The 26,109-nt window shown below is 36.1% G+C and overlaps 1 protein-coding gene across 3 annotated transcripts in view; it reads left to right on the top strand.

Moving 5' to 3' along the window:
* Positions 1 to 8,767, top strand: part of LOC149567512 (Zn-dependent exopeptidases superfamily protein) — a 153,434-nt gene extending 144,667 nt beyond the window's left edge. For all 3 annotated transcript variants that reach the window (XM_089820730.1, XM_089820731.1, XM_089820732.1), the window contains 4 exons: positions 7,298 to 7,461; positions 7,840 to 7,922; positions 8,032 to 8,117; positions 8,401 to 8,767. In XM_089820730.1, coding sequence (XP_089676856.1) covers positions 7,298 to 7,461; positions 7,840 to 7,922; positions 8,032 to 8,117; positions 8,401 to 8,544 — 477 coding nt within the window. In that variant the 3' untranslated portion in view covers positions 8,545 to 8,767. The remainder of the gene's footprint in view (positions 1 to 7,297; positions 7,462 to 7,839; positions 7,923 to 8,031; positions 8,118 to 8,400) is intronic.
* Positions 8,768 to 26,109: the final 17,342 nt, after the last annotated feature.

The following is a 26,109-nucleotide window of genomic DNA, read 5'->3' on the forward strand; positions in this document are numbered from 1 at the left end:
GCGTTGCTCATTTCCAGGCACTCCTGCTTATGTTGTTAGCAATTTCAAGGAAAGAATACAACAAGGTGCTTAAACAATGTGAGCCAAAAATTGTGAAGTACAAACAACAGTGGGCTAAAGAAGAACTAAGGGCAAGGGAATTACAGGTTGTAGAATCTTAGAAAATAAGCAAGAACCAAATGAGGAAAGAGTGGATCTGTTTTACTTTCAGACATCTTTGGTCACTTGCTCACACTATGAGGGTGAGGGTAACAACAAGGAAGAGTAAGCTCAAGAAGTGCAGATCAGCATTGAGGAAGTTGAGGATTCGTTAGTCCATCTTCAACATAATGAGGACCATGAGAGGGAACCTGCTATGGATGATGGTAATATTTGTGCTAGCATCTTATTTTATGATTTGAAAGTTATTATTGACAAGCATTACGCTGATCATAAGGCTGAAAGTGAATCTCTCCATGAGGATGCACTACGTGAAAATAATGATCTCATAGTTGAGGACGCAATACATTTAGAGATAGAGGGAAATCATAAAAATGGCACAGCTGAAAATGATGTTAATATAGGGGCTGATTTGAAGGACCAATCATAAATCTCATTTATAGATGATGATTTTAGAATGTATAATTTGGAGGATAAGCTGAAAGTATCAAATAATATGATCATTGCATCCTTAGTGCACTTTGATAACACCCATAAAAACATTGAAGAAATCTTATGGGAAGTTAAAAGTATTGAAAAGGATAAGAGAATAACGAATGGAACCAATAGTGCAAGCCTTCGCAATCTTAAGACGGCATTGGAAGGAATGAAATCAGACAACTTGAAGTTGCTCAAATGCTAGCATATGACAATAAAAAATGCTGAAGATAAAGAGAAGGATAGATGAGTTTTGACACAATACTCATTACATCAGGCTGAAAATCAAAATTCTACAACAGCCACTCGCATAGATGATGGACGTGATCATAGAACCACAGATCTCATACACATTGTAGAAGGGATCAGTACCTTTGGTGGGGATGAAGGTGAAGTTAATATTCCCACTTCACCCTATCTATACAAGGCTCAATATGTTGAGGAAGACCTTATGGACCAGCAATAAATGAACAATGAGAACTCTGATTTTTATGACAGCAGTTATATATATACACAATGCCCTGTGGATAGAGATGAAGCAAGTGAAAATGATTCAGAGACTTCACTTGATGGTGATCATTTCATTGATGGAGGTGTTGATTTGAATGATGATACTCATAGAGATGCTGAAAATTCCGAATTGTCCTTAATGCATACTAATAGTTCCTATCGATTATCGAGAGACATCACCAAGTCTTCGTGAGATGGTTGCTATTTATTTGTTAGCTGGTGATTTTATCTTTATGCGTACTCCAACTATCAGTGGTTTCTACGCTCGGTCTGCTGTTATATTTTCAGATTTGGCTCACTTTTGGAAGAGAGTGAGCTGCAGTTTGATTTCCTCTTGAGGCACATATCTCATGAGATGGTTTCTATTCCTGTTTCATATTATAGTAGCACCGTGTGGGGGTCTTATGAGTTGGACTTCCTACATATTGGAGATGTTTTTGGCTTTGGAGGGGTGATCTATTTGTTTAGTTGGTCTATTCATTATGATGATAGGTTGATAGACACCTATTTCTATTCCTAGGAAAGAGCTAAGAAGTTGGTTTGGGCTCCAAGTGTTAATAGGATGTATGTTTTACTATTAGTGGATCATGAGGTAATGTTACAGAGTTGGAGATTTATGATTAGAGTTTCACAACTTACAGTCACAACAAAGATTCATATATTAACATGAGATCCAAGGATCATAGTGATAGACAAGTTGCATTCTCATTTTTGGGATCACAACATGGCAGGTTCTAACTTCATAGTTACTAGTGTAGGCCACCTAGATGCTAGCAGATAGATATGGGATCCTGGTATTGTTTATAGACTCATGATTGCTTGAGGGAAAGCAATTTTGAGGAGGGATGACTGTAATGTCCCCTTTTTGGGACATTAAGAAATTAAGGACATGTTCATGTAATATTAAGTTGACTTATGAGAACATAATATAAATAATTAAAAAGGGGTCAATTTAATATTATAAAGTGGGCCAAAGTGAGAAAATGGGGGAATAAGACGAATAGACAGAAGGCAGCTGAAGAGTTACTGTTGAGTGTTAAAAGAGGGAAGCTACTAGCTTTCTCTTGTTGAAGCATGAGGATGGGAATCTTCAGGATTTTCTAGGTGGATAGGCTGTAGCCCCGATTCATCATTTGTGGTGGATTCACATCAAAATTCACATTTGAGACTATAGGTGCATTATACTGTTTCTTTCCAATCTGACTGTATAACTGTAGTTAAGATTGGATTTTGATATTTGGTTATTGTATTGTTGATTTATAATGCAATAATGTATTTTGAGTTCTTTTAATGAGCATTGACTAGTTAATTGTTGGTTTATTTGCAAAATATAGCTATTGTTTTTCTAAAAATTACTTGAGAGTAAAATTGGGGAAAATATCAGACCAGGATATTACACACTTCAACTTTGATCAATACTTAACCAACCTTGATTGTCCAAACCATCTCCAACTTTGGGTCCAATTATGTCCTTGTAGTTGATTTCTTAAGTCTTGAGAAATTCCTTAGCACCTCTTGTATTAAGCTTTTGGGTGCAAATTGGCATTTAAGGAGGAATCCATTTTGGACACTATTCCAAGGTGCAGAGGATTTCATATGTTGGGGGGCAGTCTTTGAATGTGGAGGATCTCTTCCTTTGGGTGCAAATTACTAAGTGTGGAGAATTTTGTCTCTTGGGTGCAAATCCATGCCTACGGTGGATTGTCTTCTTGGCACAAACCCATGCCTGTGGTGGATTTTGTCTTCTGAGCACAAATCCATGTCTGCGGTGAATTTTGTCTTTTGGGTCCAAATCCATGCATTGGCAGATTTCATCCTCTAGGCACAAATCCATGACAGTGGTGGATTTTGTCATGACTTAGTCATTTTTTAAAGAGTTTCCTTGCATATAAGATATAACATTTAAGTCTGGATGTTTGAGAGGGATTTTAGATCTCAAGGAGTTATAACAGAAATTCTAGATTTTAAGAAATCCTAAAAAAATCCAAACTCAACCAAACTTTAGTAGTTAGCATACTTCCATCAGTGTTTTTTCCACAGCTTTTTTGGAGGCTTCTTTTTGGCTGCCCTTTTTCAAAAGATGCTTTTTCAGACTAAGTAAATTTTTTACCAACAGACCTGTTCAACTTTCTGGGTATAGACCTGGATATCCTTTAGGCTTTATCCTCTTCCTCAGCCAGTGCTTATCTGACTTGTCAAAATTAGACTCACTATAAATAGCAAGTTTGTTTAAATGCAAAATTAGGGTAAACCACGACACAATAAAACTCACAATACATTGGTAAAAATAGTAAGTACTTCCAAACTCAAAACAAGGCTATATCGGGGTGTGGTGAAACTTAATAAAAATAGAAATATCCAAAAATAGCAAGTACATCAAAATGTTCAAAATTTCATTGACATCTTTGAGAGTTCAATTCCTTCACATTTGATCTAATTAATTGACAACACAGTTTCCATTCTAGGAGCCAGAGGTGCACAACCAAAAACTACCAACAAAAGCCAATAAGACCAGGTTATAGAAAAAACAGGGGGTTCACATGTGCAATGGGGTGATCTCTGAAAAGGTCACAACAAGTCCATGCAATTTCTGACTTCATATGTAATCTATCAAGCAAGTGTTGTGCCATTAGTTAGAAAGCTCCATCACTTATGATGGGCCCCATCTTCTATTTTCCTATATGTGTTGAGTGTGAGGTTAAGAAAACATTTCATTAGAGACAATTGGTGGGCCTAGTTCTTGAACAACTTAAATTTTCTCCTAGGTTGCACAACAAACTCTCATGTATTCTCACCACATCTGATAAATAAAATTGTAAAACGGAAACAAATATTATAGTTTGTGGGATACGGTGAAATTAGTAGAAGAATTTGTGGGGAGGGACAATAGAGAGAGTGAGAATGTAAAGTAAATTTAAAAATAAAGAATAGAATAAATGACATGCCATAACAAATAGCATGTCTGGATGACAATGTGACTTGAAAAAAGAATTTAAAAGCTTATAAGATACGTTAAAGGAACAATTTCATGATTGTAGTCATTCTTTAAAAAAAATATTTAAAAATCAATGAAATAATGTCCAATGGTGTTCATTTAAATTATAAATAGCAAATAAGAACCTGCTATATCCTATGCCACATTTTTAAAAATGTTTTCAGTGCATTTGAGGCCTTTCTTGTATGTATGTTTACAAATTCTATGCTCTTAAGGAGAACACAGACTTCCTGCTATCATTTGGAGGTCTTTTAAGTTAGAGTCTCTAATATCATGGTTTTGGCCTACTAAATGTCTAAGGGTGACAAATATTTTCCGTTGTTTTACCCTAACTCTTGAATGCTACTTATTTCATTCAGTAATAATTGTTGCCAAAACACTGCGTATACGAGTTTATTTGCTAAATTCTACATTAATTTTTGAAATATGCCTGGGTTTAAGGGACTCTGGACCCACAAAAGTTATTGGCTGAGAGGCCAATTCTCAGCTTGATTAGCTAACATAACTGGGGGAAAAGATCAATTTTCAATTGTCGAATTTAATCATCTAACTGCTCTGTCCATAGGAATGCTCCCTTTTTCGGCTCCAAACATATTCCAGAAGCAAGAAGCTTATCAAAAATTTAAAAACTACCATTTTCAACATTTATCCTGAACCACTTTTTCTGCTTTTACTTGATTGAAAATGAAAAGGCACAACTGCACATTAAAATATTTGTCATCAACAAAAGTCTTTTCTTGTTTTGTTCCCGACTCTACAATGTTTAGAAATCATTTTGTAGTATTCAATAGGCATTTTAGCCTAACCGCTGAAGGATTTAGGATTATTCAGCACATTTCTCTCTCCCATAAATTTGATATGTGACTGTAAACATAATACATTAAATAAGGCAAGTTGCCTCCACATACTAATGCTAAAAACAGAGAATATGGTAGTGGTCATATATTTTTAATATACATCTTGACTGAATTTGGAATACTTATATTTAATGTCCTCATTATAGACTTCATATATTATTTTCATTGTTCTGGAATTTGTAGTGTTTGTGTTCCTCTTTTAACTACACATATTCTTCAAAATTATGCAAATAATAGAATATATCTTTAGTGCAATTCACTGATGAGTATTTCTCTGTGGCAACAATATAATTATTTCTGTAATACTTAAGGTCTAAGTTATCAGATTCTCTCCAGCAACCCTCAAATTTGCTGCAAATTCTGTCAGAGGAACTTGGGCAGAATTTGCAGTGAATTTTGAAGAATTTTCTGTCTAGACCTGGGCTGAATTTGGTCTTGAAACATTTTTTTTAGACTTTTTAAAAGTGTTTTTTGGTCCTTCCAATGTATTGTAACCACTAAAAAGACCAAAAAATATGTTTATGTCATTTATGCATTTGTGTATGAAAATGAAAACATGCTTATAAAGGAAATCCAAATTGACAATAGGTGATATCTAAATTGATGATTATAGAGGAATGTTCTTAAAAAGATATGATATCTTTGAATCTAGGATTTGAAATTTGTATCTCATCTTCTGATATAGCTTGGTTAGAAATGCTCTAACCAATGCAAAATAAAAATTCAGATAAGTGCACTTATCTTTTGACAATTCCTTTCATTCTCAAACTGTCCCCTAGATATGGAAATATGTTCCATGCATGTGACCGAGCAAGTGTATCAAGTTTGTATGGCTAAATGATGCAATTAATGTCCTATTGAACTGAAACATAAGTTTGATAGTGTATTTTGCTATGTTCCTTTACTATTAGCAGATTCAAGTATGGATTTATTTTTTGTTGCATATACAAACACACACATACATATTTTTTAAAAATGTATGTTTTTGTACCGATGAACCCGAAACGAATCTGAACCCAAGGCCAAAAAAATTTAGATGAATTTCGAACCTGCATCTGTACCGGTATTCGAACCGGCAACTTAGCTTAAGGTCTGAGAAGATGAAAAAGAATATTTCTGATTTTAAACATGCCACTACCCACACTAAGTGCATCATTCAACTGTCTCTTTTGTTTTCTCAAATTAAATATAGTTGGTTCTATATAGTTGCACACTATTCTCTTTCTTGTTTTCAAAGTAAGTTACCAGATTCTCTCCAACAACTCTCAAAGTCTGGTTCAATTCTGTACAAAGTCTGGTCCTTGTCAAATTCTCTTGCAGAGCTACAAATTTGCTGCAAATTTTGAAGAATTTTCTGTTTATACCTGGGCTGAATTCGGCCTCAGAACATTTTTTTAAGACTTTTTAAAAATGTTTATTTTGTCCTCCCAACCCTATTGTGACCACTAAAAAAAGACCAAAAAAGATGTTTATATGTCATTTTTGCATGTGTATGAAAATGAAAACTTGCCTATAAAGAAAGTCCAAATTGACAATAGGTGACACCTAAATTGATGATTATAGAGGAATGCCTTAAAAAAGATATGATATCTTTGAATCCGGAACTTCAAATTTGTATCTCAACTTCTGATATAGCCTGGTTAGAAATGCTCTAACCAATACAAAATAAAAATGTAGATAACAATTCCTTTCATTCTCAAACTGTCCCCTGATATGGAAGTATGTTCCATGCATGTGACCAAGCAAGTGTATCAAGTTGTTTGTATGGCTAAATGATGCAATTAATCTCCTATTGAGCTGAAGTGTAGCTTTGATGGTGTATTTTGCTATGTTCCTTTGCTATTAGCAGATTCAAGTATGGATTTATATTTTGTTGCATATATAAACACACATACATATTTTTAGAAAACACATGTTTTTGGATGGATGAACCCAAAACGAATCCAAACCCAAGCCCAGAAAAATTTACACGAATTTCGTACCCAAATCTCAAACCCGCATCCGTACCGAAGTCCAAACTGGCAACTTAGTTTTTAAAGAATAGGGTAGAATATGAAAGAAACCAATGATTTGGTCATGCATACAGCTGATAACTTTGTTGAAACCCCCATGTTCATATGAGCATAAAAATGTATGCCAATTTGTCCACGATCCCTTACAGTGTACAACTAGAATATCAAATACAAGGAATCAAATTGAACATGTTAAAAAATCCAGAACATTTACAACTTATCTGTAGATTACATTGACTCTGAATTTTGATAGTCTTTATCTGATGTGCTTGTTTGTTTATTCTCAGGCTTTGTACCCAATTTCTGAATTATTCACGAGCAGATTGAGTTATCCTGCAGCAGGAAAAGATATTTTTGTACACTATCCTTCTTTACCACACCTATCCATGACTGAGGATTTAAAACTATCTAGCTCTCAGTTTCGGAGGGTTCATTTGGAGCTTGACCTAGGGTAAGCATAATATAGTATTTTCTCTATTTGCCAGACACAGACATTGAATTCTACTTTTTGTGAATAAATGTCAATCTGTTTTCCACAAGTTTAATTCATATAATTGTTCAGCACTGTGCTCAGTCTTGGGTAAGCAAACATATTCATTCCAACTGTTTAAAAATCTTGTGTAAGCATGTAAATGCATATGGATTTTCTTGATTGTGGATCTTTTTAAAAGTACACTCGTGAGGATGCTCCATGGACAATTAAGTGTGGCTTTCCCAATAAAAATTATATGTACAGTATAGTAAGTGTCAATGAAAATTGTTGAAATTTTGATCCTTGATTTTGTGGTAAAAAGGCAACTGATTGGTTTGATGTCCATATGAATCACAGTTCTCTCCAAGAGGTTTGGGTTGCAGTTCTTAATATCACAGGCCCTTTGTCTAGTTGGTCTTTTTCTGAGAACCAACTCCCAGGTGAGATGTAATAACAGATAACTTGTTTAAAGTGGTCCTCATATATTTAGATGAGATTCTGTGTTTGGATTAAAAGGCCCAAGGGCATAATTTTGGCTTCTGTTTACAGTTCCTGAACAAGTAAATAGTGGGCCTCCCTCATACATATTGCGATTTAGTGGTAGTAGCTCTGAAAATTGGAAGTTTTGGCTTGAGGTAAATTTCTGGCTCATTAATTAGATCTTGATCATATTAGTTGAACATTTTGCATCTAGCCTTATTTCAAATAGTAGACTGTATCAAATTAACATTAATACCTGGCCAACATGAAAAATTCTAGAAGTAGAATATTTTGCATCTAACCTTATTTCAATAACACATACCGTATCACTGTAACATTAATACCTGGCCTAAATGAAAAATTCCAGGTTCCCTACCAATCTTAACTAAAAGATTGACTTGATGCATGCTTGCTAATTGTATTTCCTTTGGAATGCAGGCAAATAGTTCAGAAGCTCTAAACATTGATCTTGCAGTCTTAGATCAGTATCTTGACAAACAGACGATAAAGTTGAAAGGATGCTTCCCTTCTTGGGTTGATGTTACTGTGTACTCAAGCTTTTTGTCAAGCTATGCGTTTTAAATTATTTTTCAATTGGAAAATTTATAAATTATTTTTCCAATTCGGTATTTGTTCATTCCTATTTGGCTTTGAGAGAACAAGTTATACAAGTTTAAACTTGTTCCCTCTTGTCATTTAACAGAAAATTCACAAATGTAATATTATAAGAGGGAAATTTAAATAATTTTTGATATTTGTTATTCACAGTTGATGATAATTATAAATTCACAATTTGTTCCCCTTATTGAACAATGCTTATGCAACTTGCTAGTCAAATTTCTTGCAATTTACCAGAAATGAAAGGTGATTTTTCTTATTAAGACATGGTGTTCCATATTATACAGATACATACATTTGACAATTTATTTCAAAGAATTGACTATTTCACTAACTTGAAGCTTAGTGTATTCCTCATCAGAAGGGATTGTTTTCATTGCCAAGTCTGACAAGTTCAGTGAGGAACGACCTTCCAAACTTGGTTAAAGCTAACCAAGTAGCACACAAAGCTACTTTTTTCTCCCTCAGTAGGATTGTTAAAGAGGATGCTGATTTTGAAAAGCAAAATATCCTAAATGAAAATAAATAACTGCTCAGATTTTCAATAATGTAATTACTTTTTTTTTTCTGTACTGTATTTTATCAGATGTGTGTGTATGTATGTAATTATTTTCAATAATAATCAAATAAACTCCGAACTTCACACGAAGCAAAATAAGATCACCAAGAGCTGAGTTATCAAAAAGAAATTAAGAAAAAGTAAATAAAAGAGAATAGATTGAGAGAATGCAGGTCAATAAGTTCAAAGCTGATTAGGTGGTAAAAGTTGGAGGGTGAATAATAGGTGCTTTGGGAAGGTGCAATGGTTCCGAGGTTTCTTTGGAAGGTCCAATTGTGCTGCAGGTGTGGATGATAATGGCCCTTGAGACTCTGTGACCAAAGGCATAATCCTTGAAGGAACATTAGTGACTTCGAACAGGTAGTAATAACCTTGCATCACGCAATTATTTTCAATAATAATCAAATAAACTTTCAAATTTGCACAAAGCAAAATAAATGCACTAAGAGCTAGGTTATCAAATAGAAACTAGGAAAAAGTAAATAAAAGAGAATAGATTGAGAGAATGCAGGTCAATAAGTTAAAAGCTGATTAGGTGGCAAAAATTGAAGGGTGAACAATAGATGCTTTGGAAAGGTACAATGTTTCTAGGATTTCTTTGGAAAGGTGTAACTGTGTTTGAGGTGGATGATAATAGCCCTTGAGACCCTCATGACCAAAGGTGTAATCCTTAAAGGAACTTTAGTGACCTTTAACAAGTAATAATAACCTTGTGCCTCACGACATTGAAACTTTTAGAGGTAGCCCCCATGATTTTTCTTTGAGAAAGTGTCAATAGAATTGAGACATGAGTTGCCAATGGTTGAGTTAGGTTGTTGGAAGCTTCAATATCTCCATTTAACATGTCTCTAATCCCCAAACTTTGCATTATTTACATCTCTATTACTCCAAACCTTTTCAAAGTGTTCCAAATCACATAGAAACCATTCTAAAGACCTAATTGACCTTGGACTAACCTTGTCTACATCAAATCCCAACTTGACCACCCTTGGTGGTTGTAATCCCCAAAATTGCTCCATGCAACTTTCAAGGTTTACAATCCAATATAGACTCCATTTAGCTCAATCTCACCATATTTGTTGCCGTTTAGTCTTATTACATCCATTACACCTAACTCGCACCAAAATGCCTAGGTGCTCTTGCACCATACTCTTAGGGTATGAAGAACTTGAGTCCCTTGAGTAGTTAGGTCTTGAATTGTCTTGCCATGATTAATGATATCTACTTCAGTCATCTAGGGCGTGTCTACTTCGGGCAAAGTTACCCACTTCACTCAATATTATTTGTACACCCCCTTCATTGTATTCTTAATAACTTTCGAGTCAATGATGTACTCCAATGACAGTGGTTGACTAGGAGGTAAATTTGTAATCCAGACATGTTTATCTATAATTGCACCTAATTCTTGTTCGATATTTGTTGGATTGCCTTTGTATGGGTGCAAATCACTAACATTAAAGATTGGGGAAATGTCTAAATCGGGAGGCAATTCCACCTCATAGGCATTGTTGCCAAATCTGTGGACAACTTTTAATGGCACTATCTTTTCATTAGTAGCTTTGTTGTTTGCCCTTTAGGTAACCTTTCTTTCTTTAAATATGTCACCACAAGATCTCCCACTTCGAAGTGTTGTTCTCTCTTGGTTTTGTCTACTTGGGCTTTATATTTCTCTACACTTTGTTGCAAGGTTTTCCTAACTTGCTCATGAATTTATTTTATGGTCTTTGCAAATGTTTCACCCAAAGCACTTCTTTTATCCATTGCTCCTATATGTTTGAGTTTCATGATGCTTCTAGGATGACATCCATAAATTGTCTCAAAGGGGCTCTTACCTGTACTTATGTTGATTGGGTCATTATAGGTATACTCATTTTGTCCAATGACCAAGTCCCAAGCTTGTCCATGCTATTTGATTAAACTCCTTAACAAGTTTCCCAATGACATGTTTACGACTTTAGACTGACCATCAGACTATAGGTGATAAACAAACGAAAATGACAAATTGGTTCCTAATTTCTTCCATGGAGCTCCCCAAAAGTGGACCACAAACTTGGAATCTCTGTAATAGCCCTTGCCAATAGGCCACTAAGAACCACTAATACTGAACTGTGACATTTCGTCAAACACTTGACATGCAAACTATACACTGTTGAAAGTAAAATGTTGAATAAAGGAAATTGTTGTGCAACAAATCTACTCAAATAATTGATGTAAAATAGTGCCAATATATTAATTCAAAGATAACCAAATGCTTTTACATATGATATGCGATTTTTCAACTCAAAGCATTACAACATGACACATTGCAAACGAACCCTTACTAGTTGAATGCAATCGAGAATTTCTTGCAATTAGAAATTGAAATGAAAGAACTTGGATTGAGCAAGCGTTGGAGATTGAATGTCGAAGACGAAATGATGAAAATGCAACTCCAATCTGCTATCAAACTTGTTGATTGTACGACTTGTAGGTACAGTCGTACATGTATGAACTGGTACAACAGCTGGCAAAAATAAATGCTAGGTTGAAAGGTGCCAAAAATGGTGTAGAAATAATCGCCAGGCTCCAAGGAAAATTGTCTTAGAAAATAAAAATCAAACTCCCAGCCAATAGTGAGATATGAGCAAAAATGTATGTCCAAGCTGAAAATCGAACACTGCTGGAAATGTCGAAATAAGCCCAACTTGAAGTAGTTGAATATCACTTCCAAAGTGCAACCCTTCAAAGGATATTTCACCTCCTCAGTTATGCAAATCCTTAGGAGACTCTATTCCTAATGATCATGACTATATGTAGACCAAGATGGCACCACAAATGCTCAAAGAGAAAAGTAGTGTAAACTCAAGTCATAGGATGTCCAAATGAGAGGCCAAGCACTCTATTTATTCACTTTTCTAAGAAGCCTCTAAGAACTTCTAGAAGTTTCCATAAAATATTCTTATGGAATTCCTTTATAATGCACTTTTATATAAAAGTAACTTTATAAAATAAAAAGTGCAACTCAATTCAAAATTATAATATTTTGGCCTTGCATAACACATAAAAAAAATAAAACTATGATAAACCCCATGTCTCCAAGAGCAAATAAGACCATCCAATCCTCGAATAATCATCAAAATGACTCTCTCACCAAAATTATCTGCCTACGAGAGTCCATGATAGGCAAATTCCTTGAAAAATAACATGACACTAGAAAGGGGACATGACAGTTCGCCCCTCCTAAAATTGCTTACCCTCAAGCAATCTCAAAGGTGGATGTTGCAAAATATTGTCATGCCCAATAAGTAAGGGGCAATAACACACACAAAATATATATATATATTTTTTGAGCAAAAAGAACTATAGTTAAATAAGATAACATGGGAGAGATAGTTTGGTGAACTTAACGTTTCAGAGACACTTAACTAGAGAAGTTAAACGACTAATCCCTTTTAAAATAAAGTCCAATCCCCCTTCAATTGTTTTAATGATTCTTTAATTTATCACCTTCTAAGGAAGACACTAGGTTATCACAACACTAAATCAATACGTTTAACTAACATGCTGACTGAATGACATCTATCTCTAAATGACATATTCTTGTTTTAACTACATTTTAACTATGAACAATATACCACCAACCTTATGATGAATAATTAACTAGCCCCTTCTATATAACTTAATAACTGATCGCCATTACAAATTTAGTCATTATCATTAAGACGAGTTGAAACTCTAAAAGATCAATTAAACTTAGCTACTCAATGCATACTATCTACATTTTAATTTATAATACTCTCCAACCTACTTATATCATTCCAATTTATTAATCTATCGATTACAATTAAATTGAAAACCTGAATCTATTCCAATTAAATCTATAAGTGCAACTAAACTTTATTCAACTATTACAAATTTAAGTCCACTATCTAAATGTCAATATTAAGATTTATCTAACCAACTCACAATAATAACAAAAGACTAAATAACAATACGGAATAAGGTTCAACTATAACTAGAGGTGACAAAAAATAAAATAAAAAAAATAACAACTAATTTAAAATTAGCTTTATGATATTAACAAAACACAAACCACTACTACTAGCTTAATACTATCCTAAGTTAACACTAACATCTATACTAATGTCTATACTAACATAAAAACATTATACTAGTTTCTAATAATATAAATTAACTACTGATCTCACATTAAACAAATCTATTACTAATTTAGCTAACAACTAAAACTAAACTATCTTAAATGTGACTCTATGATCTAAGCACCTCATAAAAGATCATCCCTAAAATTTGAATCTCTAAACTTTCATTAATGCCAACTATGCACTGTTCTCAACACAATATACTATTCTTCCCCCTTACCCAAACGCCTATCCACCTTAACCCGCGTGCTAACAACCTCCTTAACTTTTTCCCATGTGAAATTGGATCCCAAAACATGGTTCAAACTTAGCATTTTGTTATAAAGACTCCACCTACTTCCAAGCTCGCACCCCATTCAAGATGGGACCCGACCCAAGGTTGGCGACTTAGGGGCAGTGGTGACTAGACGCTTCTTGACCCATGTCAGGCTTAGACAGCGCTAAATGCGCTTGGCAAGCTGGGAGGCGTGGGTGGAAATGATGGGGAGGTGGGTCCCCCATCCTCCCTATTTAATAACCATGCAACATCTTGGTTGCCTAGTTTTCTAATAGGCAGCAACTTGATCAATGTTAGTTGTTTTTTTTTTTTTTGTTAAATATTTTATTGTTAAAGGTCCCATCCATATGCTGGCTCGACCTTCACTAGGAGAGTTCATCATTAATTCTTTTTGACTCTAGATTGGAATGATAGTGAGTTGTACCTTAGGTGCTTCTTTTAGATTGTTCATTTATGTTATGTCATACTTGTAAATTAGGTATTCTATTATTTTATTCAGAAGATACTACAGTATATTCTCTGATTATTATATTGGTCTGTATTAGTAGGTATTATTTCTACTACTTCCATATAAAATCCAGAGAATAGTTTGTGTGTCTACAACAAGCTTTAAGTTTTATACCTTATAACTTATCTATCCTCTATTTGTTTCTCTCTACTACCATAGTCTAAGGCATCACAATATCTATTGCAATGTTACATTAGAGAATCTTAAATTATGTTTGATAATCTAATTTTGATGATCTTTTTGCTCCATTTGGCCAATAGCCTCAACACTAACAACACATAAGAAGCCATGACATAATTCTTATATGAAAGAGATCTGACTATTCTCATCCAAGGATTTAAAAAATTGGAGATGCCTTATATATATAGTTCACAAATTTTCAAATATCTTAACATTCAGAATAATATTCATAACATGACCATGAACCAATTGCAAATTCATTATCTCAGCAATTTATTCTCTACAATAAAAAAAACTAACTCTTCACCTCTATACACTTATATTCAAGACATTTCAAACAACATTACCATTACATTGAATTTCTCTTTCATGATACTCCTATAATAGACAAAGGTGGTAAACTTAACATATCAATTAAAACCAATGGAAATACTTTTAACTACACTAGATTTCTTATAATCCTTTCCATTGACAATTAAACTATGCCATTAACATCTTCTCACAATACATATGCAAATTCTGAAAACACATAAGAGCATTACAAGGAGACTTTCATAATCAATTTCTTTCTCTATTATTCATCCTGGTTCAAGGCTCCATCGGGAAAGAACCAGTAAGAAAACTCGATGTCTTTGCCACTACATCGAATTCAATTACAATTTACATAATATTACAATTCAAGGAGATTTCTTCAAGGGTTCCACAATAGAACTTTTATCAACTGACTTCATTGCATCAAGAGTAAACATGGAAGATACAAGAAACAACATGGAGATAATCATCACAAGGAGATAAGCAAAATGAACATACATTCCCACCCGGTTGCACAATAGGTCCAACAATGAACCAATATAGGGGAAAGGTGGATTTTCTCAATAGGAGAAGTCAATCACCATACCTTCACTTAGCCCTTTCGAGGCTTAAAACTTCAAGAATTTCCATTCTTTCTCAAGGCCCTTTCGAGGCTACATCCACAAGGATTTTCACTCTTTACCATGTTCAAGAATTCTCAATAACAACAAGGTATGGGATGACAAGTAGGGGCCCATACACCCCACCCTTTCTCCCTCCTCTCTCCATGAGAGGTGACTCTACACTATTGAGGTCCAACTAATGCCCTTTCCCCAAGCATGGCCACTTCTTCCCTATCCAAGGGTGAGTGTTGCCAAATACATCCCCATGAAAATCTCTCAAAAAGCAATCAACACTCCAAGAAGGCATAAGAATAACATCAAAGAAAACAAGGTAAAATCCCTCCCAATACCACCCTCAACACACAAGCAAGGAAATGCATATCTACACAATGTCTCCAACATGATTCAACAAGATTCAAAATATGAACACACACAAAGAACCATTCATGGAGTGAAGGACTCCTACCTTCAAAAAAGGGTTATGGCAATGGTGGTTTGAGAAGAGCTTCCCTTTCTTCCTTCAATCTTCAAGACTTCCTCCAAAACTAGAGGATTGGGTGACAAAAAAACTAAAAGTTTTTCCCAAAAGGCCTCTAAGTATGGTCCTTAACCCCAATAGGATTCAAGTAACTCAAGATGGAGGTTGGTTTTACTAACCCAAGTAAAGGACAACCCATTTTCGAAATCAGCCTATAATAGAGTTTTTAAGAGACCCTAAGAGTCAACCTAGGAGGCTAGAGGGTTGGAAAGTACCCCCACCCATACCCTTATCCATAGGGGTGCTTAAATTTAATGTTTCTAATCCTTTAAAGGCTTATTAGGAACAATTAAAAGTTAGGAGAATAGCAAGATCAAATTACAACCTTTAAAGAATTACAATATAAGGTTAGCACAAAATTAACAAGTAGTTTAGCTCCGTTTTTTCGTTGAGTTGTCTCAGCTAATTTTCCTGCACACTCATTGCACCCATCAGTAGGTCCAAAACCACATGCATAATGCAAATTACATATTATAGGAATTACATAAATTAAAGCATCCACTTCTAAGAATTAGTTGTTCATCTAATTCTACTCATATTTCTAACCTTCCAACTTGCATAACCAAATGTGTTAGTGTTGCATACATTTTCTTTCATCATTATACATATTTATAAGCATTAAATGGCAAAATCAAATAACTGAAGTAAGCATCATACATCGCAAACTAGCATAACAGTGTTGAGTGTATCCAATAATGTTCTGACATGTCAGCATGAGTATCAAAATAACAGTGTGTCATCAGTGCTAGGATGGGTTGGGGTGAGGCCTCACAAATATCTTATCCTTCCCATGTTGCATCCTTCTTGGGTAAATCTCTCCACTTCACCAAGTACTCTCTGATAGTCCTCCTACGGAGCTGTCTCTCTCTGTTGTCAATGATGTACTTGGGAACAAGAACCAATTTCCCTTCATCATCCAATGGAGGAAGAACTGTTGAAGGCAAAACATGCTGACCCAATGCCTTCTTGAGTCGTGACACATGCAAAACATTGTGCACCCTGTTGTCTGTTGGAAGCTCAAGCTCATAAGCCATCTCACCTATTTGCCTGATAATCTTGAAAGGACCATAGTATTAAGGCTTAGGCTTCTCTGACCCCCTCTTCCTGAGAGTAGATTTTTGGTAAGGTTGCAGCATGAGGTAAACCATGTCACCAACCTCAAAACTCCTCTCTGTCCTCTTTTGATTTGCATACTACTTATGTTGATTCTGTGCTCTGGCAATATTGTCTCTGAGAGCATCAACAATGTCCTTGCTCTCTTGAAGCAAATCCCCAGCATAAGGAACTCTAACATCACTCATAAGCAAATCAACAAAGCGCGGTGCATTATAGCCATATAGTGCTTTGAAAGGAGTCATCTGAATAGACATGTGATAGGTAGTATTATAGCAATACTCACATAAATAAATCCGTCTAACCCATGCTTTCTGCTGACAAGCCACATAGTTCCTCAAATATCCCTCCACCCACTTATTCACTATCTCTGTCTGCCCATCAGTCTGCGGGTGGTAACTGGTGCTAGGTGTGAGCTCAGTGCCACATAAACGGAACGCCTCTTGCCAAAAATGATTCAAGAACCTTCTGTCTCTATCACTCACTATGCTCCATGGTATCCCATGTAGTCTGAAAATCTCCCTAAAAAAGACTTCAACCACCTGCACTACCGTGTAATTAGTAGTGATGGGAAAGAAGTGGGCATACTTTGTCAACCTGTCTACCACCACATAGATGCAATCTCGCCCTTGAGCCTTAGGCAAGCCCGTAATGAAATCCATGGATATACACTCCCATTTCCTATTAGGAATGGGAAGTGGCTGTAGGAGTCCTGCTGGAAAGGTGTGCTCTTGTTTTTTCTGCTGGCAAACAGGGCACTCTCTAACATACTACAACACATCTGCCTTAAGTCCCTTCCGTGTGAACTGCTCCTGTACCTACCTATACATTTTGAAGTATCTAGGGTGTCCAACTGTAGGTGAATCATGAAGTGCTCTCATAACAATACATTTCACCTTCAATCTCGAGACTAAGAATATCCTATTCTTGTAAATAATCAAATCATCCACAAGTGTCTACCTGGTATCAACAACTGTCCCATCAACAATCCCGGATGCCCATGAATCTCTAGCATACTCAACAATGATCAAGTGCCTCCAATCCTCTGATATCTGAATCATAACATTGAGATGTGGTCTGCGTGACAATGCATCTGCTACCACATTCTGAGTCCCTTTCGCAGAGGAGATGTCAAAATCATAAGCCTGTAGTTTACTAACCCACTTTTGTTGCCTGTCATTGAGATCTCTCTGTCCAAGGAAATGTCTCAAACTATTGTGGTTAGTTTTAATGCAAAAATTACCACCCACTAGATATTGCCTGAATTTAGCCAATGCATGCATAATAGCCAACATCTCCTTGTCATATATACTAAATGATCTCTCTGGCCCATGGAGCTTCTTGCTCTCAAATGCAATGGGGTGCTTGTCTTGCATCAGAACAACACCAATACCCTCTCTAGAAGCATCACACTGAAGCTCAAATGGCTTTGAGAAGTTGGGTAATGCTAATATAGGGCATGTAGTCATGATCTCCTTGAATATCTCAAAGCAAGCTCGTGCTTCAGGTGTCCAAACAAAGGCTTCCTTTTTCAACAAATCTGTCATAGGAGCTACATGACATGAATACCAACTGACAAATCTATAGTAGAAACCACACAACCCAAGAAACCCTCTCAACTATGTCAGGTTCTCTGGAGGAGGCCAATCCATAATAGCATGAATCTTATCAAGATCTATCCTTACTCCCTCTGCACTAATGATGTGACCCAAATACAATAGCTCTGTCATGTCCAACTCACATTTTGACTCCTTGGCATACAAGGACTCCGATTGCAGGATCCCCAAAATTGCCTCCAAATGCTCCATGTGCTCTTGCCAAGATCGACTGTAAATCAAAATATCATCAAAGAAGACTAACACATACTTCCTCAACTGGTGATAGAAGACCTTTTTCATGGTGGATTGGAAAGTAGTCGACAAATTGGTCAGCCCAAATGGCATGACCACAAACTCAAAGTGCCCACAATGACATTTGAAGGCAGTCTTCTCAATATCCTGCTCTCTAACTCTAATATGATGGTAGCCTAATCTCAATTCAATTTTCATGAAGTAACATGCACTGTGAAGTTCATCAATCAACTCATCAATCTGTGGAATGGGGTACCTATTCTTAATTGTCCTTTTGTTCAGCACCTTGTAATAAATGTACATCCTTAATGTACCATCCTTTTTCTTCACCATCACAACCGAAGAAGCAAAAGGAGACTTGCTAGGCCTGATGTGACCCATCGCAAGAAGCTCCTTGATAGTTTTCTCAATCTCATCCTTGAGCCTCTTAGGATGCCTATATGGTGCAATCATCACGGTTTTAGCACCCTCCTCCAAATCAATGATGTGCTCAATACCTCTGTCTAGTGGTCTGCCAAGTGGGATGTCGCTAAAGATTCTATCATACTTCACTCTCAACTATTGTATGTCTGGATGATACTTTGTCTTATGTTGTCCCTCCTATGTAGGCATGAGAGTACATAAAACTGCCCACTCAATGTCATCATGTCTAGCTAACCTCTCCAGTTGTCTACAGGAAATAGTCCTGATGTCTCCATTACTGATGGCTCTCAAAATGTGTTGCTTCCCATCCACTTCAAACTTAATCTCCATGTCCTTCAATCTGAAGGTGACCTCTTCCAATGAGCGCAACCACTCCATCCCAAGAACAATATCCAGATCACCCATGTTGACAACATGGTAGTCTGCCTTGAACTCATAGTTGTTCAGGCGTAAGCGCAAATTTGTAACTATCTTGTTACACTTAAGAGTATAACCATCACCAACCTATACTCATAGTCCCTCAAACTCCTCAGTCATAATACCACGACGTTCAACAAAACGTGCATCAATGAAATTATGCATAGCGCCAGTATTAACCAAAGTAATAACTCTCTACCCTGCTAGAACACCACACAGTCTAAAAGATCCAACCTGTTGAATGCTAGACAAGTATGCCTCTTGGAAATGCAACTTGGGCTCCTCCTTAGTCTCTGGAGCTTCTACTTCTGCCTCGGGCTTTGCATCACTATGATCAACCTCATATCCAGAATTATCAGAATCTGAATCCTCGTAGTAAGCCCACATAACCTTGTTGGCCTTCCCTTAGGCCTCATAGGACAATCATGATCGTTGTTGTAGGGACCTTTGCAGTAAAAACATAGCTTCTTCCTACGCAAGTCATTCAGTGTCTCCATATCTAAAGGTGCAGTAGATTTACTGTTGGTGTTACCTTTTTTGCCCTTGTTTTTATCAAACTTCTTATTGTCCTTGAATGAAGAAGTGCTCTTGCAGGGTTCTATGAGCTCCATGCTTTGTGCCTTCCTCATAGCCTCCTGCAATGAAGGAGGATCAAATGCCTTTATCCACCCCTTTAAAGGTTCAGACAACCCCTTTGTGAATAGTATAACCAACCTCCTCTCGGACACATCCTACACCATCACTGATAATATTTGAAACTCACTAATGTAGACCTCCAAACTATTTGTCTGTATCAGCTATGCAAGATCATGGAAGAAGAACTCTGAGTCTTTCTTATCAAAGCACTCTACCAATCTATCCACAAAATCCTGATAGGATGTCACCTAATTATACTGCAATGTAACCATACCATGTGACCACTAATCATGTGCTCCACCCTCTAAATGCAAAGTGGCATACTTGATAGCATCTGTCTTTGACATAGGCCTCAATGGAATGTATCTAACTTATGGATCCAAGCTTGTGCTGTCATATGTCCACTACCGTTGAAAGATGGTAATGTGAGCTTGCTAGCAGCTCATTGCAACTCATTGTCCTAACCTCCTTTAGGCCTCCAGTTCTGCCTGCAACTCCTCATGTGCTCTCTTCTCTAACTCAGGTAGTGATCAAAATTTAGCAACTCACAAACACGTTGAGGAAGTGCCTACCATTCTGCATCTGCAACTCAAAGATCATCCTGAAAGTCCTCTGGCATATATTCCTCTATTGCCTCCTAGGTGTACACTCAAAAGTGTCCCACTCTAAACCATGAAGGATACAATGTAAAAATTAGGTCAAATCTAGTAGAAAGATAATTTTAGACATGAAAAAGTTGAATTTGAGTAGATATAAAGCATAGAAATGATGAAGACATGAAGAAATGAAGATGCTCAAGTGATGATTCAGAGATTAGACCAAAGAGGTAGAATTTTAAAATGTGATTTTGACTACCAAGATGAACTCAAATTTTGATTTTGATCTCGAAAATGAATCCACGGCATCAAAATTATGTAAGAGGTCAAAATGTTATATAATATGATGACAAGATAGAAAAATGATGAAGCAAAAGATTAAGAAGGTAAAAAGACATGAACAAGAAGAAAGTAAAGAAATATATGAAAGGAGTTAGCCGATATGCCCACAAAAAGATGAAGAGAGAGCTCTGCCCATATGCAAGAATATAAGATTAGGCTAGAAAATGAACCTAAAATGCAAGCTAATATGCAAAGTAGTTTACCAGCAAGAAGTGCATAACATTTAGACTCTTAATTTCATCATTGAGCATTTGTTAGGGACATCATGAGATCATACAACCATCACTAGTATAACTATGAGGATATGAATATGATTGATATCAGATAGGTATGTGGAAATCCAATCTAAGAATCAGAGACATGTAAGTCAAGATAACTACGTAATTAGATTCCTTAAGTTTGATTTACCAAGATTACACCTGTATCAAGGCATAAGCGCAAGGATAAACCTCGAGTGCAGTCTTGCGAAATAGTCAAGGATGATACATTTGTAAGTCAAAATGTTGAACAGGACAAGCATAAATGCTTACAACACTATAGGCAAACAAAGTATACCCACAAGAAGAAATCAAGAAAATATGTCCCATGACCCCAGTCTTCTAGTCAATGACATCCTCGAAAGACTATTAGGGAGGGAACACATTGTAAAGAAATAGTCATAGACAACACACAAAGTAGAGAAAGATCAACATACCTCAGTCGTTTAAGTGTTAAAGTCTATGTGTGTAAGTCACTTGGCCATTTCTTCAAGACTTGATTCTGATACTGAGAAATATCATGACATAAGAGACTATAGCTAAACTATCTCAAAAGTGTTGAAAAACACTTGATGTCAAGGTAGGGGAAGTGTTGAGAAACACTGTTTTGTGAGTTTTCAAAGAAACCCTAATGCACAAGAATACCTCAATAGGCTAAGTAGTTATGCCCCCGAGACGAGGACAAGAAACAATTCCAAGCCAGGAAATGTGTAGCAAAAGGGGTGGTTGAGACTGATAGACATAGGTGCAAGGGTTTCAAGTAGCGCCTATTTCCAGGTTTTCACCACTTGATAGATTTTTTTAGGACTTTTTTCAAATTTTTAAAAAAAATAATTTTTTGATTTTTTTGGTGATGCATCAAAATGCCTATTGCTAGGTTTTCACTAAGATGATCATTTTTTAAGGATCTTTTTTTTAATTTTTAGGATTTTTTCAACATCATATATGATTTGTTAAAAAAAAATTTAGAATAAATTAGAGATCACTAGTTCTCAAGAAAGATCACATCATTTTCTCCCAATGTCTAGCAAGGTATAGGATATGATGGAGCAATGAGCCGATGGATAAGCAAAGATGCATAAGAAAGGAATGTGAAGCAAGTGAAAGTGATCTTCAAGAGCTGACTCCTCAAGAGTACCCAAGCTAGGGAAAGAGGTGAAATAGTCATATGAAGCATGTTTTGAATAAGCAATGGAAGTAATGAGAAAGATAGCGTGTAGGATAAGCGGTGAAGCCAACAAGTGCGATAGCATATAAGATAAGCAATGGAAGCCAATGAGTAAGATAGCATGAAAGTGTGCAATCCAAGAGAGTAGACATGTCAAGAGGCCTATGAGAACCATGTTTTATTTATTGTGATCAAGACTCATGGGGTCAACTAGATAGGATAGTGATGGGATAAAGCAATAAGAATAAAACTCAAGATGAAGGGTATGAGTGAATGAGAAAGCACAACATAGAATATCGTGGATACGATAGCCAATATGCAAAGATAGCTCAACATTGTCAAGATCAAAGAGAGAAGAGAGGATAGATGGATGATGGAAGAATTACGCATGATGCCTATTTACCAGGTTTTCATCATGGTACTTATCCAAGGTACCACAAGATGTAGTTTTCACCATAGGAAAAATTTATTTCTCTTTACTTTTGCTACCAAGGTGCCACAAGAAGTAGTATTCACCAAGGCACATTTTCACTTTTTTTTTTTTTGCTTTTTCTCTTTTTCTCTTTTTTTTTTTTATAGAAAGAGTTCAAGCTATTTGAATGTAGATAGTGCTCCTATAGAAAAGATAAGTCATGATAAGCCAAGACCATAGAAAGGTATGCTCAAAGATGTTCATAGGGTGATGAAAGAGAAATGGTAGTAGGAAGAGTATATGGAGGATAATAGTTCATGTATAGAAAGTAAGTGTAAGCTTTAGAGGATTTCATGAGGGTAGCTGAAATATTGGACAAGATCAACATTGACACACACCTTGAAGGGTATTGGAACAATGGAGGAATCATGGATGAAATAGCTTGAGATTTAGATGTATGCAGTGGTAGAAGAGATTTAAAAAAAAGTGGAGTGGAAGGCTTTGGAATATTTTTAGGAATATTTTTGGGAGAAGATGGAATGGAAGCCTTTGGAAGCTTGAATGTCAACTTTGAAGTATTTTCAATATTTAAGTCTTCTAAAAGAGACTTGGGAATCCATATAGCTTAAGATTTTCCTTTGGATACTTCAAAACACATTTCTTCAATAATGGGTTTAGGAACCCATATTTTCTTTGATTTAGCTTTTTTAATAGTGGACCTTTGTAGTCTCTTTTGTGCATTCTCCTTCTTAGCATTCACATGTCGATTAGATGGGACATAGTGATCTTTCTTTTTCAATGGATTCTTATGTTTATTCTCACTTCCAAAGGACTTGGGATTTGTGGATGAATAAGGATGATATGACTGGTTTAGATGTATAGATGGGTGAAAAGTCATCAAGGATGAGTGTCTTTGTTGATCTTGAGGTATTATACGAGAGCTAGGGAATGAGCTAGGAGTGAATGTAGGAGATGGAGGAACATAAGGCCCCAATATGGATGGAAGGTTTGAAGGCTTTAGCTTAGATGGATAAGGACCAAGGATGGATTTAGAAGATGCAAAGGGATAGTGGGAAGGGATATCAACATCTTTAGAGTGAGCAACATGGTCAAAGCCATCAATAGAATCATGAGTACCTTTGATAGGAACAACATTTTTAATAGAAGCACTTGAAGCTTGAGCACAATTTTGAAGTGGATGTGGAGAAGTAGAACACAAGGGGATGCTTTGATCTTGACAAGTAGTTTTGGATAGCATATGAAGATAACTTTTCTCATAATTATCAGTAAGCTCAAGGGAGATAATGGAAGTGCTATCTTCATCATACTTAGGAGGTGGACAATATATAGGATATGGAGGGGAAGAATCTTGAAAGAGATGAAAGGGTGCTTGATCTTGATCTTTCTTGACATTTATAGCTTTTTCTTTTTGAGAGTCCTCTTGACATGGAGCCACTTCTAAGGACAAGGGATAATGAAGAGTGAATGGAGTAGTGCTTGGATTAGGCATAGTAGTGCATGAAGGTTGAGGATGTTTAGGATTAGTAGCATGGAAAAGGTTTTCCATCAAGTGAAGGTTAGCTTGAGTTTCTTTTAGAGGTAACCTTTGAGGATACATGTAGTCCATGTGGAAAGCATTAGGTTCTTTATTTGATGGAGGCATGATGGAAAGCTTTGAAGTGTTGGGATATGCACGAGTGTTGGAAGAAGTGGAGGTATCAAGGAAACCATCGCTAGAAATAGGTTCATTAATATGATCTTTCTCAAGAAAAGTATCCTCATCACATGAATCATTAGAGGTATCAATAATTCCATTATCAATAAGATCTTGGATTTGATGTTTTAGCTCAATGCAATCTCAAGTACTATGCTCATTATGTAAATGATAAGCACAATAGATATCCAAGAATGGGTTTCCATATGAGCTAGACTTAGGTAACATGATGATCTTATTTCCAAGAAGTTTTTGCAAAGTGTCATCATAAGAATTTTCCAAGGGAGAAAAAGTTCTATTGGAAGTATGTCTAGAGACCTTTTCTTGTTTCTCAAGTGAATGGTATGCATCCATGTTTTCATCATTATCTTGGTCAAAGATAGGTCCATCATGAAATTTTGGCATAGGCTCAAAGGAGGTATCACTTGCTTGTTCTCTAAATTGATCTTTAGATCTAGAAGATGGAGACATTTGATGTCTTGAAGTAGAGCATGTAGACCTAGAAGAAGAGGATGACCTCAAAGGAGGTGACTCACATGCATTTAAAGACCTGAAGCAAGATTCATGTAATGATGCAATATTCTCCTCTAACCTTTTCTTGAGTTTAGACTTCATTTTTGTCATGCGCTTAGAGAGATGAAGGTAAGAAAGATCATTTGTCTCTTCTAGTTCTTTATCTGGCGCATATAGATCTTGAAACTCTTTACTGACATGGAGGATATCATGATCATCTAGATTTGGTTGAGGTTTGGTAGCACATGATTTGAATTCCGTAGTGGTACATAGATAATCAAGCATGAAGGAGACTAGAAGAAGCTAATAAGGTGACACAAGATAACTTGATGTCCAAACTAGAGAGGTAGATTATTCACTTGCCAATATAGTAAAGATAGAGTAAAGTGACTTGTCAAGAAAGTGTCCAAGTTACTTATGACACTAGTGACTCAAGTAAAGAGCTAGGCAAGAAGCCAAATAGCCAAGTAGATAGAGCAAGTGGGGTAACAAGTGAACACTTCTATGAGCGCCAAAAATGTGTGCATAAAAGTGTCACACTTCTATAAACCATTATTCTTGAGAGAACCCATGGAAGAGAGAGTCTCCAGAGCCGACTTATATCTCTCTATCTATGACGTGCAAAGGCTATGAGATGGTGGCTCTCAAATGAACTAAACTATGCAACCCTTGCAAGGTGCACCATAGAATGAGAGATTCAAAGAGTAGAGACAAGAGTGCCAATATCCAAGTAGATAGAGCAAGTGGGGTAACAAGTGAACAACTTTCTTAACCCAAGAGTGTAGTCAAGAAATTAAGGTAACCATTTCAGAAAAATGATAACTAGCAAGAAGACATAGACCATGAAGACAAAAAGACCAAGAGAACTAAGAACAAAGAGCCACTTTAAGCATGTTTAAGCACTAGAGACATAACAAATCACAGCCAAATGATGAAACCCCCCTTAGTAAGTAACACAAGAAAATGTTTGCAC

The sequence above is a fragment of the Cupressus sempervirens genome, chromosome 3, assembly GCF_028749045.1.
Source record: "Cupressus sempervirens isolate cs-2001-9-10 chromosome 3, ASM2874904v1, whole genome shotgun sequence".
Taxonomy (NCBI): Eukaryota; Viridiplantae; Streptophyta; class Pinopsida; order Cupressales; family Cupressaceae; genus Cupressus; species Cupressus sempervirens.